The sequence below is a fragment of the Cervus elaphus genome, chromosome 7 (assembly GCF_910594005.1).
Source record: "Cervus elaphus chromosome 7, mCerEla1.1, whole genome shotgun sequence".
In the NCBI taxonomy this organism is placed as follows: domain Eukaryota; kingdom Metazoa; phylum Chordata; class Mammalia; order Artiodactyla; family Cervidae; genus Cervus; species Cervus elaphus.
Genome location: NC_057821.1, coordinates 36,894,850 through 36,910,204, shown reverse-complemented (window position 1 = coordinate 36,910,204; position 15,355 = coordinate 36,894,850). Strand labels below are relative to the sequence as shown.

Sequence of the window (15,355 nt, the reverse complement as noted above, 5' to 3'; positions counted from 1 at the left end):
TTAACAGTTCAAATAAGGCAGCCTGATTGAAAGCATTTTTCTTTGTATTCTTATAGCACTAACATCTACCTGTGCACATTGTCTCAAAAGACCTTTCACCTCATAGTAGTCTTGGTTTTAGCTCACACACTGTCCTTTTATTGTTCTGAGCCATATTCGTTTCACCGGGATGATGCAATTGATTACAAAATCAGTTAATTTGAAAGAGATGCAGCATAAGTACTGTGAATCATGAAATGTTTTTATTACTTCTTTTAGATTCTCATCTCCTTTGGTCATGGTCTTATGGGAGATCTCAGCAGTCATATAATTTTGATTTCTCTTTCAACATTCTTTGCTTCTGAGAAGGCAATCTTCCTTTTATTGTTTTTATTTATTTTTATTGTTTTATTTTATTTATTTTATTTCCATTCTATTGTTTTAAAAGAAAACATTTGTTCACTCACTGATTACTTATCGAGTCCTGCACTGAATTAGATGTTGATCTGATATTATTTTCAGTTTTTCAGATTTTCTTAGTTGCTGGATTAAAAAAAAATGGATTAATTAGTGTAGACTGGAGTGGAGATTTCTGTTTTCTTTACCAGTTATTTGCTGCTCATATTTATGTGGACTAAATGGTTAGTTTTGGGTATTCCTTCACCGTCCACCATCAGACTTTTAAAGATATTGCTGTAGAATTAAAATAAATGGATCCCTCCTTACTGGCCAAACTCATGGATTGGTGACACTTCAAAATAATGATGACTTTTAATGAACAGAATAGATTTGTATGGAAATGCCATTTTCAGAGAGAGAGAACTAGAGTTGGGATTTAATTTTCCACTGAATATCTGCATAAAAATTTGCCCCAGGCCTCCTGCGCCCTCATCCTAGAGCCGTCTTCTGAATTATAACTTTTTTTTTTCTTTTTTAGGATTTGTAAAGGTAAGAAAGGCAAATAATCTGTTTTGCAGTGCAGGTATTTTTGCCTTTCATGTAAAATCATTTTGTCCATTCTATTCCAAATGCCTTGCCCAGACTGGACAAGAAGGGTGGATGTGAAGATGAATTCAAGGGCAGCGGTGAAATCCTTCACCTGTTCCCTTCCCCCCCACCCCCCACCCCCGAGCCATGAGGCTTTTCTGCATGAAGTTACAAGTTCATATTAACTGCTCAACTTTCAAACTTTAATGGAGAAACCAGTCTTTATTCTTCAGTGGTGTTATCAGTCAATTAAGTTTGTATTCTGCATCCTGTCTTAATATTTCCCCGCTCTTAGCTTCTCCTCCAGCCCCAAAGATCAGATTCCCTGCATGTGTCAAACTTCCTTTTCTCTCCTCATATTTCATCCTTCTAGGATCTGTAACGTGTCCAAGTTCTCAGAGCTCACTTAAAAATGGATCAAGTCCAGAGGGACTAGGGCCGACTTCTCATTAATCTATCAGAGTTTCAAATGTACGGGCTGGCACCAAAAGGGGTGGGAGAGGAAGAAAGGGAGTGAGGGCTTCTCTCCAGGATAGAAAGGTGCTGCCTCTCTTTCTCTGTCAGGATTCTTGCCTTAAAGTTCATTCTCTCCAAGGTGAATTTGGAGCTGAGCCATACAGGGCCAAATTCGCTTGAATCCATAGGAGTGAGACCAGAGTTTGGCTGGGACCCTGTGACTTAGCTTTGTGGTCAAGGAAGCATATGTAAATTCACTCCATTCCCAGGCCTTTCAGCCCTGGAGGAAGAGGATTAGGGGAATTCAACAGTCTTGACCTTCCTGGGAGGCTGAATTAGAACTAGAGCCTGTTTTAACTAGCACAGCTTGAGTTTCATACTTGAAATGAAGCTTAAATCAAAATACTCTCTGCTCTTACCATATTCTGATGGGAAATGTATTAAATGTTAAAAGTCTAATCTGAAAGCAAACATAACTTTCAATAAAACTATGCAGCAGCATTTAATAGTGTTTATAGCTTGAGTGATGAGTGTCTGGGCCTAATAACCCAGATAGGGGAAGGAATTCCGTGGCCCTCCTTCCCAATCTGGACCTGTCTGAAAGTGTTTATTTGTACGAAATTTTTCAGTCTGAAAGTCTGTGTCATTGTTTAGATTCTGCCTGAGTAAACAGACAGAATGATAAACTTCCTCTTCAGGTGAGGTTTATATCTTTTGAACCAGACCATAGTCTCTCAGTCCTGGCTTTACTGTTAGTTCTGTAGATGTTTTTGGGTGGTCCTACTGTGTGCCAGATCCATATTATGTCCTTGTGATAATGACAGTGATACATAGCCCCTGCTGAAGTCACCGTCATTTTTGGAAAGTGAATCTGACACACATGAAATAAGATGCTCATTTAGGATAATCCTAAAGTAAATATAGTCAAAAGGCATGATGTCAAATGCCAAGTTTAAGTCAAGCAGCTATTTTGCGCTTGGTAACCAGGAAGAAGAAAAATGAGTGTGGGCCTTCGTTACTGGGGGGGAAAGTTTGATGAAATAAATTGGATTTGAGATGGCCTGTACAGAATGTGTTTAAATTGGGGTGCCAGATTTTAAAGAGTAACCAGTGCAATTAGCATAGATCTTCCCTTTTGGGTACCATGTAGGGGTTATAGGCATGCTTCTCATCCATCCCCACAACCCTGGGCACAGGCCTGAGCCCAGGGTCCCCAAACTGGTCAGCACTGCCCCAAACCCTTGTCTGTTCCCCCAATATGCTGTACAGATACGATTCTTTTCTCTTTGCATGTGACATGAATAATGTGTGTGTGATAGTCACTCAGTCCGGTCAGACTCTTTGTGACCCCATGGACTGTAGCTCACCACGCTCCTTTGTCCATGGGATTCTCCAGGGAAGAATCCTGGAGTGGACAGCCATTCCCTTCTCCAGGGGATCTTCCCGACCCAGGGATTGAACTTGGGTCTCCTGCACTGCAGGCAGATTCTTTACCGTCTGAGCCCCTAGGGAAGCCCAAAAGTGAAAGTGTTAGTCACTCCATCCTGTCCTACTCTTTGTGACTCTGTAGACTAGCCTGCCAGGCTTCTCTGTCCATGGGATTCTCCAGGCAAGGATGCTGGAATGGGCAGCCATTCCTTTCTCCAGGAGACCATTCTGACCCAGGGATCGAACCCAGGTCTCCCGCATTACAGACAGATTCCATACCATCTAAGCCACCAGGGAAACCTGACATGAGTAATAGGCAGCATCAAATCAGAGGACTTTTTGGATGGCAAAGGGTCTTGAAACCAGGCCCCACAGGAATAGCTGAAGGGCAGCAGCAAAATGAGCTTGGAGCTGAGAAGATTAAGGACAAACATAATCGTGGTTTTCAAATATTGGAAAAGTTTTGTTTACAGAAAAGTTGATTTGTTATAGATCAACCTGGGGTGCAAAATTGGGCATGTTGGATGGAGGAACTAGTGAACAGAGACGAAATCAGCTCAAAGAGGAGTCTTCTCACAATTAAAATGTCTGACAGGGCACTATTTTCAGAGCAGTGACTCCCTCAGCCCTGGAAGTGTGAAGGAAAAGCTGGATGTCTGTATGGCCAGCTGTGTGGAAGGAGCGGGTGGCAGGGTCAGACTAAATGGGCTCCAAGGTGCTTCTCCATTCTGATAGCTTGATCACTGGGGGTGTATTTAGGAAACCCAGGGGAGTCTCAAGTATGGTTGCAGAGAACTGTAGGGGTGAACAAACACGTCAGGGGAAGCAGGGGGAGACCTGGAAAGTTCTCTGTCATGGGTGTGGAGAGGAGTGCCAAAAGCATCAGATGGATGGTTGAGAACTTTACACATTCTCATAGGCAATGGGGAATGTCTTGCTTCCTGTTCTGGGGCAGGATATGGTGAAACCAGTGTTTGAAAGCTTTGCTCTAATCTGTGTTCAAAGGATGTAGAGGAGAGACAGAGAGAAACCGAGAGAGAGAGAGACGATTCAGAGAGAGATTCATTCCAGGCAGGGGTACTACTTAGGAACTTTCTGGTTATCAGAACAGTTCATCTTCCCTGTATTATGGTGGGTGGCAATGGAAACAGAGAAAAGGGGGGCAAAATCAGAATTTAATGGAAGGACTAACACGGGTCTCCTTGAAAATGGCTTGGAAATCGGATTCTTCAAATTATGACTTGAAAGGTGTGTGACTGATTTTTTAGGTCAGCCGACCACAATCGGGTATTTTTATTTCGTCTATCATTCCCACTGACCAGTGACTTGAGACGACTCATAAAAATTCCTGTTATTCTTATTCCCTGGTAGTATCACCCCAATAAGAAAGAGTGTTTCTAGAAAAGTCTGAGTCCTGGATGTAAGGTGCCATGTCTATTCATGTTGTGCCATACTAATTCTTATTATTGGGGTTATTGTTCTCAGTTATGACAATGATGTAATTTTATATTTCTTATCTTAGGGATATTTTTGTCTTCAGCAGCTTTCTAAAAGTGAGCCTTCCTGTAAGATGTTCTTTGAAAGAGTGGCAAACCTTTCAAATATTTGAATGTTGGTCCATCAGGAGAAAGTGAAACATCCGTAATATTCAAGATGATCACACGTATTCCCCCCTTTATTTAGTATCTCTAATATCTAATTGGAAATCCTCTGGTCTCATCTATTTACAAGAAGCTATAATGATTCAGATGGGTGCTTTCCTGGGGTACTGATTTTTTTTTTTTTCCTGTGGGATTCTCTGAACAGGGCTTTCCTGAAAAGAATACATTAAGACTGTCAGAATGATTCTTTTCAGCAGGCTAAGCTTTGCAGATGTCCTTTGTTGAGGGAAAAACGCATTATTCTGAAAGTCCTTCTGATCTTTAGGAAAACTGAAAATATCAAATGTTCTTTTACCATTTGAACTTCCCTATAAGAAAATCCCAGAAATTTTTATTTTCTGGACTAAGATCATTCAGCACTCATGGTGTTTTAAAGCATGAGAGCAGAAATGTCTTGAGGAAAAAAATAGCTTTTAACATATGCATTTACTGAGAGGAAGATTTCTCTGCTCTTGAAATGCAGGCATCATTGTGCACCCTTTCTGTTTTCCATTTAACTTTTTTTTTTTTTTTGCACCTGAACATCTTCCCCCATGATGTGTCCACCATAATCATCTTGGGATATAATGACTTAATGTGTGGAAGTAAGGCATGGTTCAGATAGTCACTGAACCCTGGTTGACTGTGTCCCGAACAAGATCATACTATTTCAGGCTTGCAGCAACAACTCCAGTGCGTTGAAAAGAGAAGAAACGAAGACATTCCTCGGAAAGAGTTGGTTTCATGGCTTAGACATCCATTTTGTGCTCGTACGGGCAGACAGTGCTTGGGTGGGAGAGAGCTCACTTTGATTTACAGAGCCTTATAAAATGTGCTGTTCTTTGTATCCAAAGCCACAGACCTGCTGTTAAAAGGACATGTACTGGGAGTTTTTTTTTTTTTTTTTTTTTCTGGTGGTAAAATTTGAAAAGCCAACAGCATTCTCTTTGGGAAGCTCCTCAAAGATGGGATCGAGTCTGTTAACTTCCGTGTATTTGTTTAGTGTTTGGCACGGGGCCACATGTCCACAAACCCACACAAATGTCGTTGTCAGTGATGATTGAAACTGGGAAGAGAGCGGGGAGCGACGGGGTTTGTTTAGCCTGATGGATAGAGGAGAGCTCAGAGGTGGGGAGAGGAAAGATGGATGGGAGGGTTGCGGATGTATTTTGGCAGATGCTACTGCCGCTCTTGAAGAAGGAAAAATGGTTCCCATGATCTTCCGGCAGTGTCCTGGCCTTCTGTTAGGAAACTGGTCCCTGGTTTGAAGGTGTCTGAGATGGTCAGTGTGATTAGACGGTGAAAGGTCACTTGTGGCAGAATCCTGTCTTGGCCTTGCTGTCTGCCTACCCTGTTCAATCTTTTATGTCAGTCCCAACCCCCTTCCTTCGCTTCCTCTTTCACTTCCTTCCTCAACTGATTCTTTAGTGCCTGCTTCTCTTCTAGGCTGTGAAGCTCCCACTCTTTTCCTTCCCATGTCTGGGGACCATTTCAGGGAGGGTAAAAGGAACCCTTTTCATTTCAGCATTTTCATATGTGAGGAAGCTGAGGGCAGATGGGGAAAACCTACAACATTTTCTCATGTGCATATTGCATTTTCTTTCCTTTTTAGTGGGAAAGCGTACAACAGATTATCCTGTCCATAGGATGAATATAGACTTCAGAAGTAGGATGGTTTCTTAAGGTTTAAAATGTATTCATTTAAAGCAGTTTTGTTGAGAAAGATTTCTCAGTTTGGGGGAAAGAGAGAAACTAGAATCCAGGGTACAGTAGTTCCATTGTTATTTTTTTCATTAAAGTAGAATTGATTTACGTGTTGTACTAGCCTCTGCTGTATAGCAAAGTGACTCAATTTTATATACGCGCACACGCACACACACATATATATATGTTCTTTTTTAAAAATATCATTTTCCATTATGCTTTGTCCCAGGAGATTGGATATAGTTCCCTGTGCCATACAGTAAGACCTTGTTATTTATCCATTCCATGTGTCATAATTTGCATCTACCAACCCCAAATTCCTAGTCCATCCCTCTCCCTCCATTGTTGACTTATTTTAGAAGTAGCAAGAACAATAAAGGAAAATTTCTCTCAGGTAGTAGATTGCCACTGAGCTGAAATTCTCCTCTGTGCACAGGTGCTTGTGAAAAGTTACAGTGATTTAGAATTGAAAAACCTGACGAACCTGTATGCTGCGAGTTAATAATTACCCTGATTCTAGTTTTTTTCAGAAAAGATGATTTATGATAGGAGGAAAATCTTCAGAAGGATATATAGTTGATTATATTCTTGAAAAAGATCTTGCAGGCAAAAATTACTGTGATTTTTAGGAAGGCACTCTTATTTTTAACATATTCGTTTTCACTTGATTCATAGAGCTCTTTTCTGTGAGAACCTTTTTACTTTCTGTGTTGGTCGACAAGCACATTTTCTTCTCAAGTAAAGGCCTCCGACCTGATTTTTGTCTCTGTCCCAGGTGTAGTTTTCCTCAGGGCGACTCTACCTCAGGGCGACTTTAACTTTGTCCACCACTCTCAATGGCAGTGGAACCCTCGTGGCCTCAGGAAGAAAATGTCACCCCTCATGGTTTCTCACTGCCCGAGGCGGGGTGATGTCCATCAGTTCTAGGCCCATTTGTTCCCAGAAGCACATCGTGCTCTCTGCTTCTGGAATAGTCCAGTGACTATGGTCAGTGGTGTCCCTCCTCAGGTTTGGTTTTTTGCTTTTTGCTTTAAGGTTACAGTGACTCTACACTCTGGCTTTTCCGACACGCCCATTGTACACCTGCTATCGCAGTATAATTACTAGAAACACCTCTTTCATGCTCCGGTGTTTATCGCTGACTTCCCTCAGGTATTAGTGGACAGAGGCCAGGTTCATAGTGAGTGTTACGTTAAACCCCATGCCGCTGTATTGGGAGAGAGAAACCATTGTTGTCGGTAACTTAGTAACCGTGGGTCTACCCTAACAGGTTTCTGATCTGGAGAGTGGATTTCAATTATTCATTTAAGAGATATTCATTCACCAGCTATTTCGTGTCAGAGGTGGCTCTAAGAAAACAGAGTCATGCCCTGAAGAAGCTCCTGTTTTGACAGGCGGTATTGAAAATGAAAAAAGATACAATTTAATGTCAGGTAATAATAAATGTCATAAAGAAATAAAGCGGAATGTGGGGGTAGGAGTGTTGCCAAAAGTGCTGGTTTAGATGGAGTGTCCAGAGACATCTTTTCTTCTTCTAGTTGGGTTTATTGAGATATATATATATATATAAAATTTTATTGGAGTATAGTGTACAACGCCATGTTGCATTAGTATAGCAAAGTGAATCAGCTCTAAGTATACATCTACCCCTCTTTTTTTGGATTTCCTTGCCATTTAGGTCACCACAGAGCAGAGCAGAGTTTCCTGAACTATCCAGTAGGTTCTCATTAGTTGGGAGACAGATTCTGACATTTGAAGCATCACCTTCCTTATCTCAGGTAGATCCTGTGCAACAGGGACGGCCTCCTCAAATTGCCTTATCTGCTCCTGGAGCAGCCAGGACCTTATGAGGGAAAGGACAGTGATACCTCAGTGCTATGGCGGTTTTCTTTGTGTGTTATCTTCAGTTGCTCTGAACTTGCCTTCCATATCTTATCTCTGGGTCCAACCATCCGACACCAACATTTTCTATCTGGTCTATTGCCCACATCACACTTCTGGTCAGTTTAAAAGTTCTAAGAGGTATGGAGAGAGGTGGGCAGTTTAAAATATGGTGCAGTAACACTTCAGAATGTTCTCCAAGGCTGCTTCCTGTCAGTCCTCTGGCTCCTCGGGTAGGCATTCTGGGAAATTCCTCCAATGCCCCAGATCTTAGTTCGGAACCTCCTGCCATCTGAGAGCATCACCATGTTTCCTGAACCTAGGAGAGTGGAGGGAAATGTGGAGGGAAATATCCAAAACCTCCAGACTTAAGTGTTTGCCAAGTGCTCTGCAATCTGCCTTTCCATAATTCCTCTCATTATCTCTGTGGATTGCACTTCACGGAATCAATGGAGGGACAGATGGAGATGGCAGAATGGAGGAGAGGAGCAAGAAATGACATTGAGCTGTGAGCTCTTTGCGGGGATGGTCCGTCTGTGGGCTTCCTGGGGGACAAACGTGTGACTGCTGCATGGGATTGGCTCTTGGTAAAGGTCGTGGCGTGAATCAGATACATCGGGTGGGAATTGGGGGAGAGCTGCTGTTTATCTGAAAAGTTCTGAATACACTTAGATTGTAAATAAGATCCTGCTGTTATACGTATTATTATACTTAACCAGTGATACATCTATTTGGTTTTCTTATCGATAGAATAAATAATAGGCTTTGTCTGGGTCCTGTTCATTCTAGAAGCCTGAGCTTCTAGAATTATAATCTATAATTGATTATAATCAATTATAATATAATTATATGTAAGAGAGTGGGAAGAAAGTGAACATGAATTAAACATGAGTCCCACCTCCTCCAAAAAACAGTAGTATGATAGGTGTGGTGACATTTAAGGGAGTAGTAGTAGTGCAGTTGGAGGCTGCCCAGGAACCCAGCATAGCTGAGTTTAACTGAGAGGGGACTTTAGAGAAGGGAGAGATGATTTTTGGCTGCAAGTGTTAAGGAAGGCTTGGGGGTAAGGGAAGGGGGCATTCAGTTTTAGAGGAGGGAGGTTATGCTGAGTCAGTGAGCGCCCATGGATTGTCATCCTGGTCTCACTTAAAGTTCACAGCAGTGGAGATAGGCTTTATCACTCCCACTTAGCAGATGGAGAAACTGAGGCAGGGAGTGAGACGAGGCCACTTGTCCAAAGCCACCAGGCTGTTTAGAGGCAGAGCTGGGATCCAGGAGGAGGGCTCTTAACCCCAATTTCATCCTTCTGTCTTGAAAGTTGAGTCAGTAGAGAGATGAGGGTGGCTGGACATTGCAGGTGAATAAAAGACCATGCCCCTTGGCATGGCTGGGAGGAAGTGCCCGGCACATAGGAGGGACAAGAGGGGTGGATGGCAGAAGGCCCATAGCATCCTGAGCCCCAGGGGTGGTAACAGAAAACAAGCCTGGGAAGACAATTTGAGTCTGTTAGGAGAGACTCCCTAGTGTCTGGCTGCAGGATCTGGTCTTTATTTGGCCCATGTGGAGGTTTTGTGCAGGATTGGGCATGATTAAAAGAGTGCATTGCAGGATGTTTATGGTGGTGAGACCTTCCTATGATTCTAAAATACTTTCATGCAACTAAGCTCTTCAGTGTGATGCGGAAGAAACTCCCTCCCCCAAATTTCCTGCAGTCTAAGCCCTTGAGAGTTTTAATCCCAGGGTTTCTGTCCTAAGGAACACTCGGGCACCTGGCTTCACCAGCCTACCATCCTGAACATCAGCACTTTAAAAATCCCTGCTCAGTTCTTGGGATTTTGAGAAGAAAATTCCTTAATCTTCCTCCTCTCTGCTGTTCCCTTGGTTTTAACCTATTTTCTGCTATTTCAATAAAACTTCTGCTCAATAGACGAATAATTAGATGTCCTTTGGCTTTGCTAGTGAGCACTATAGCATAATATTTAGATTAAAACAGTGTAATAACGACGCTAGAAAAATACATCCTGGTTACATGATGAATTCCTCCTTTTCCTTGTTATTCGTGGTATCCTGGGGTGGCCTACTGGAGAAAAAATACTATTTGATTCTCCCTGGGTGGTCAGACAGGACTTGTAAAGACTCTTGTTTGTTTTGTGTTGAGGCTTCAAAGGCATGCAGGCTTTCCTACATAAAGATGTACTAAGAAAATAGGAATTTTTTTGAAGTTGCTATGTATAAAGGGAAATTCAGAGCAACCATCTTCCTTTAGAACTACAAGCTAATGTGATTAGAGGGTCCCTTTTCACCAGGCGTCTTTGTTGTTTTCATCTTGAATCATTACCACTGGTCTGATGGGGGAAATTTGTGCTTAAAAAAACATCTTCATCTGTTTTTTTATTTCTTTAACCGTCATACAAACACAGCCTTTCATTTTTAAAACTTCATTCATTGTGCATATTTAGATTTTGTGAGAACTAAAAATCTGAGTGGGGTGTGCATGTGTGTGTCTGTAATTCAGGACTCTGGAGGTTTGTGCTGCCCAAACATATTCCAGGCCACGTGACCTGCACATTCCAATTAGTAAGGCCCTCCTGCTGTGGAGTGGGAGACAAATTTGGATTGGGGTTAGGGCTGACTAAATGTAGGATACTTTTTACTGCAGCCTTTGCAGAACTCCCTTATTATCGCCTCGGGGTCAGTGAGCACTTGGGGAAGCAAGTGTCTTGTGCGCATTTTTTTTTTTTTTCCTGCTGGGTGGTGTGTGTCGGCCATTTTATTTACCCATGCTTCTTTTTCCTCTTTCATAAAATTTTTAAACATTTTAAAAGCTTTTTTATTTATGTTTTTAATTGAAGTACAGTAGATTTACAGTGTGGTGTTAGCAAAGTGTACAGCAGAGTGATTCAGTTATATCAATATGTTTCTGTCTATGTACCCATGTATCTATTCATAAAATTAATTGTATGTGATGGGGGAGGTTGGTAGTGCTGAATTATTTTAAGCCTGGAGGGAGCAGAGCAGCTGTGTCCTACATCAGACCACTGATCTATCTAATAGGTTATCTTGCCACCTGATTCACTGGACGAGTGTGCGTAGCCAATTAGGTGAATCCCTATAAGGAAAGAAGAATGACCTTGGACCCAGAGAGCCAGACAGTTGCTTTATGCAGTGGATTCTCTCACTGAAGCTGCTTCACGGCCTTGGCCTAATAGGAATGTCGGATTTCTAATCCCTAGAAAATTATTGCTCCTGAAAAAAAAATAGCCACGGTGTGAAATAGTTGAATCTTTCATGACTTGCCAAGAACTTTGCTTTTGGAACCAGGTGCTGAGAAAATAAGTAGTTTGGGGCTGTAGCCTCTAAAAATTTTAAGCGAGATCAAAACCTCCCAGCTTCTTCCTTGTATCCAGACATAACCTGCTGGTATAAACTGGGTTTTTCTCTTAAACAAGGAATATTAGAGAAAGGAAAATACAAAATTTAAAGTAAAAACATTAGGAAGATAGACTTATTTTTCTGGGCAGTCTCTTAGGCAATTATTTTATAGTCAAGAACATTTTCACAAAATAGCAGATTTCTTTGCAAAGATAAGTCTGGGCACAGAAAACAAGCTTAGGCCTTGAGGTAACCGTGCCTGTCTTTTCAGTCCTGGGGTCAGAGTTCACGGTGGCTCTGATGTGACACTACCAGCAGCAGGATGGTGCCCGGTAGATCACCCAGGCTGTATGCGCAGGACTTCCCCTTTGGGGTCAGCCAGCTCCTGATTTAGATCTATGGCTTTGCTCCAGCTGGCTGTGTGACCTTGCGCAAGTCCCCGCGCACTCTCGGCCACAGCCTTCTGTTGCCATCCATTTTTGCCTTACTAAAGGCTTTTAGAAGTTCAGTTAAATAAACTACAGAAAAGAACTCTGTAGGGTCTAGCATGTATACTCCTGTTACCTCTCTTTTCGTCTGATCCCAGGACTAGTGTAGCTTTGTCCTGTCAGCTCTGGGAGTCACCCTGGATCACATCTAAAAAGGCGAGGGTGGGATGTTTCGAGAGAACAGCATCGAAACATGTATATTATCTAGGGTGAAACAGATCACCAGCCCAGGTTAGATGCATGAGACAAGTCCTCGGGCCTGGTGCACTGGGAAGACCCAGAGGAATCGGGTGGAGAGGGAGGTGGGAGGGGGGATCGGGATGGGGAATACATGTAAATCCATGGCTGATTCATGTCAATGTATGACAAAAACCACTACAATATTGTAAAGTAATTAGCCTCTAACTAATAAAAAAAAATGAAAAAAAAAAAAAGTACTAAGAAGAAAAAAAACAAACAAAAAAACCTCCTTCCTTTTCCAGATAATGAAGTCTGGGTCCAGAAACAGGGAGTGATGGGCTTAGGTCCTTAGCCAGGGACCAGCAGAACTGGTGCTGAAAACCATGCCTTATTGGATGCTTCCAGTTTTACTCCAGGTAGGAGGAGGGCTTCTCTCTCCAGAGGGAGCCCTTGGCGTGACTCCAGAGCTGTCAAGCCCGAGGCCGTTCTTAGGGGTATTGTTTAAGAAACAATCAGCTGTCCAAATTTTCCTCTAGGAACCTTCAAGGTGGACGGAACTGTGTTCTGAAACCTTGCTCTGCTGTGAGTTCCTTCCATTTACTCTTACAACTTCTGACTCAGTTTCCTTTTCTCTCCCAGTGCTCCCAGGTGACCACAGAAGCCTCGACACCCAGCGTGGTCAGGTAAGAGATTTCCTGGATGGGGAAGTTTTCCAGGTAAATCCCTGACTCCCTTGGTGGTTACTTGTTGCCTCTTGCTCAGTTCTGGGCTGCCCTCAAGATCCTAATGGTCACCATTCCCCTATCTCTTTTCCATTTTGCTTTCCTTTAAGTTCCTTGTTTATGCTATTATTCTATCACATTTTTGATTTTATTTTTATGCATTCATACATGCATGTTGTAACCCTTCAGGACAAAGGTTGCCCATGAGGAAGGTGCCTGGGTACATGGCAGATGTCAACTCTATCTGTAATGTTTAAAAGTTTTTTTTCAATATGTATCTCTAAAAGATAAGAACTTTTGTTTTTTTAAAAACATAAACACAACACTATTTTCACACCTAAAACAATTATTAGCAATAATTCCTTTATATCACGTATCTAGTCAATGCTCAGCATTCTTATTATGTAGACAGATACTGGAAAAACAAGTCTCTTAGGGATATAAAATAGAACAGGAGTGCTATGGCTAGCACTGCTGTGTGGTAGAGTTTCCAGTTGTCAAAGTAGATCCCAAGAGTTATTACAATGAACAATGGTTTTTTTCTCTCTCATTTTTTGGTTCCTATATGAGATGATGGGTGTTAACAGGATGTTAAGTAAACTTATTGTAATCATTTCACAGTTATGTAAGTCAGATCATTATACTGTACATGTTAAAACTTACACAAGACTGTATGTTAATTGTATCTCAGTAAAACGGGGGGAGATTAAAAAATAAGAGCAAAAAGAAATATTTGTTATTTCAAATATTTGGAGGTACCAGAAGTGTAGTGAGACAGGCATCATTAGCATCACCAGGAAATTTGTTAGGAATACAAATAGTTGAGCTCTACCCGGGAAGGGCTGGATCAGAAACTTTGGCAGTGGGGGCGGTTAAGGAGCCCTCCAGGTGATTCTAATATCTGGTAGAGTTATGTTACCCACTGACCCAAAGAAAATAAAAATTGTGTGCTCTCTACACAATCTATTTTTTAAAAATTTCCTTCTTAACTGGAGGAAAATTGCTTTACAATATTGTGTTGGTTTCTGCCATACAACAATGCAAATCAGCCATAATTATACATATATCATCTCCCTCTTGAGCCTCCTTCCCCTACCCCACTCCACCCCTCTGAGTCATCACAGAGCACCAAGCTGGGCATATTATATGGCAACTTCTCGCCAGATATCTCTTTTACACATGGTAGTACACACAACTATTTGGTCTTTGAAGGCATATCCTGAGACCCTCAGAATACCTAAGATGGTGCACTTATACCCCGAATACTGTGATATATTAAGATATATTTTTTGGCCTTTGTTCCTAGCTCTTGGCTAGAGCTCCTAAACCCCATGTGATTTCCTAAGAGATGAGCAATAGGAGCGTCTTTTATTCTAATATTTGGTTATTGTCCAAATGACCAGATAGAGTTCTGGAGTGGAGAAGGTGAAAAGACCATCTTTTGTTATTGGAAAAAAGCCCCATTAAACCACTGCTGAGTTTATGTTAATGAGGTGATAATTTTGGAAAGCCCTGAAATATGGAGGTAGGTTGGCAGGGGAACAAACCTTCTCTTTGGGAATTGGTACTTTTAGCCCCGCCCCCTGGCCGCCAGGAAGGGCAGTGTGCCTGGAGGTTGAGCACAGCACCTGTGGCCAATGATGCAATCAACCCTGCTTTACGTGCTTACGTGCTTACGTAAGGAGACCGCCCTCGAAGAAGCCTATGGGTGGGGTGCGGGTGGTGTTTGGTGAGCGGCTTCCTTGAGTGTGTGGTGGTGGAGGGAGGTTGGCGTCCTGACACAGAAGTGGAAGCTTCACACACCCTGCCCTGTACCTCTGTCCATTTGGCTGTCTGTACATGGGTTGTGTCCTTGATCATAAACCACCAGTCCGGTGAGTGAACTGTTTTCTTGAGCTGTATGAGCTGTTCTAGTAAATTGTGAAGCCTGAAGGAGGGGTCGTGGGACGCCCCCCGCACCCCCCCCCACCCCAGCCCCGACTTAACATTGGTGGGTCAGAAGCCCAGGCTGCAACCTGAACTTGAAATTGGCGTCTCCAGTGGGGAGCGGGCAGTATTGTAGGCCAGAGGCCTAAACCAGTGAGGCCTGTGTTAATTTGGGGGCAGTTAGGGTCAGAATTGAATGAAAGTATAGGACATCCACTCCGTGACTGTCGAGAATTGGAAAATTGCTTGGTGTGGGAAAGCCTGCATATTTGGCGTCAGAAGTGGTGTGCAGGTAGAGAGAAATGGGAGTTTTGCCTTTCATTTTATTAAATATTAATACACTCTTTAAAAGTTAACTTTCCATTTAGTTATTACAACATCTTGACAATGCCCTGTGTATACATCCTTGAGTATTTTACACCCAATAGTTTGTATCTCCTTTTCAATCACCAAGATGGCGTCTGGGGTTTCATGGCCTCCTAGGCCCGGTTCCAAGCGTGCTCCCACCTCTAGCAGTGGAGAGCTTCAGATTCAGCCTGCTTCCACATTAGGAAGCGTGCATGGTAGCAGGCGGTGGAAGTAATGACTAGAA

The 15,355-nt window shown here is 42.4% G+C and overlaps 1 protein-coding gene across 24 annotated transcripts in view; it reads left to right on the top strand.

Moving 5' to 3' along the window:
- Positions 1-15,355, top strand: part of LOC122697542 — a 650,597-nt gene that overhangs the window by 86,516 nt on the left and 548,726 nt on the right. For 23 of the 24 annotated variants that reach the window (XR_006342085.1, XR_006342094.1, XR_006342096.1 and 20 more), the window contains one exon: positions 12,755-12,798. Coding sequence is in view for 6 of the 24 variants with exons in the window: in XM_043908407.1 (XP_043764342.1) it covers positions 12,755-12,798 (44 nt within the window). In the remaining 18 variants the exon portion in view is untranslated. Of the gene's footprint in view, positions 1-12,754; positions 12,799-12,874; positions 14,712-15,355 lie in introns of those variants that run through there. The other variant, XR_006342095.1, reaches the window with a different exon arrangement.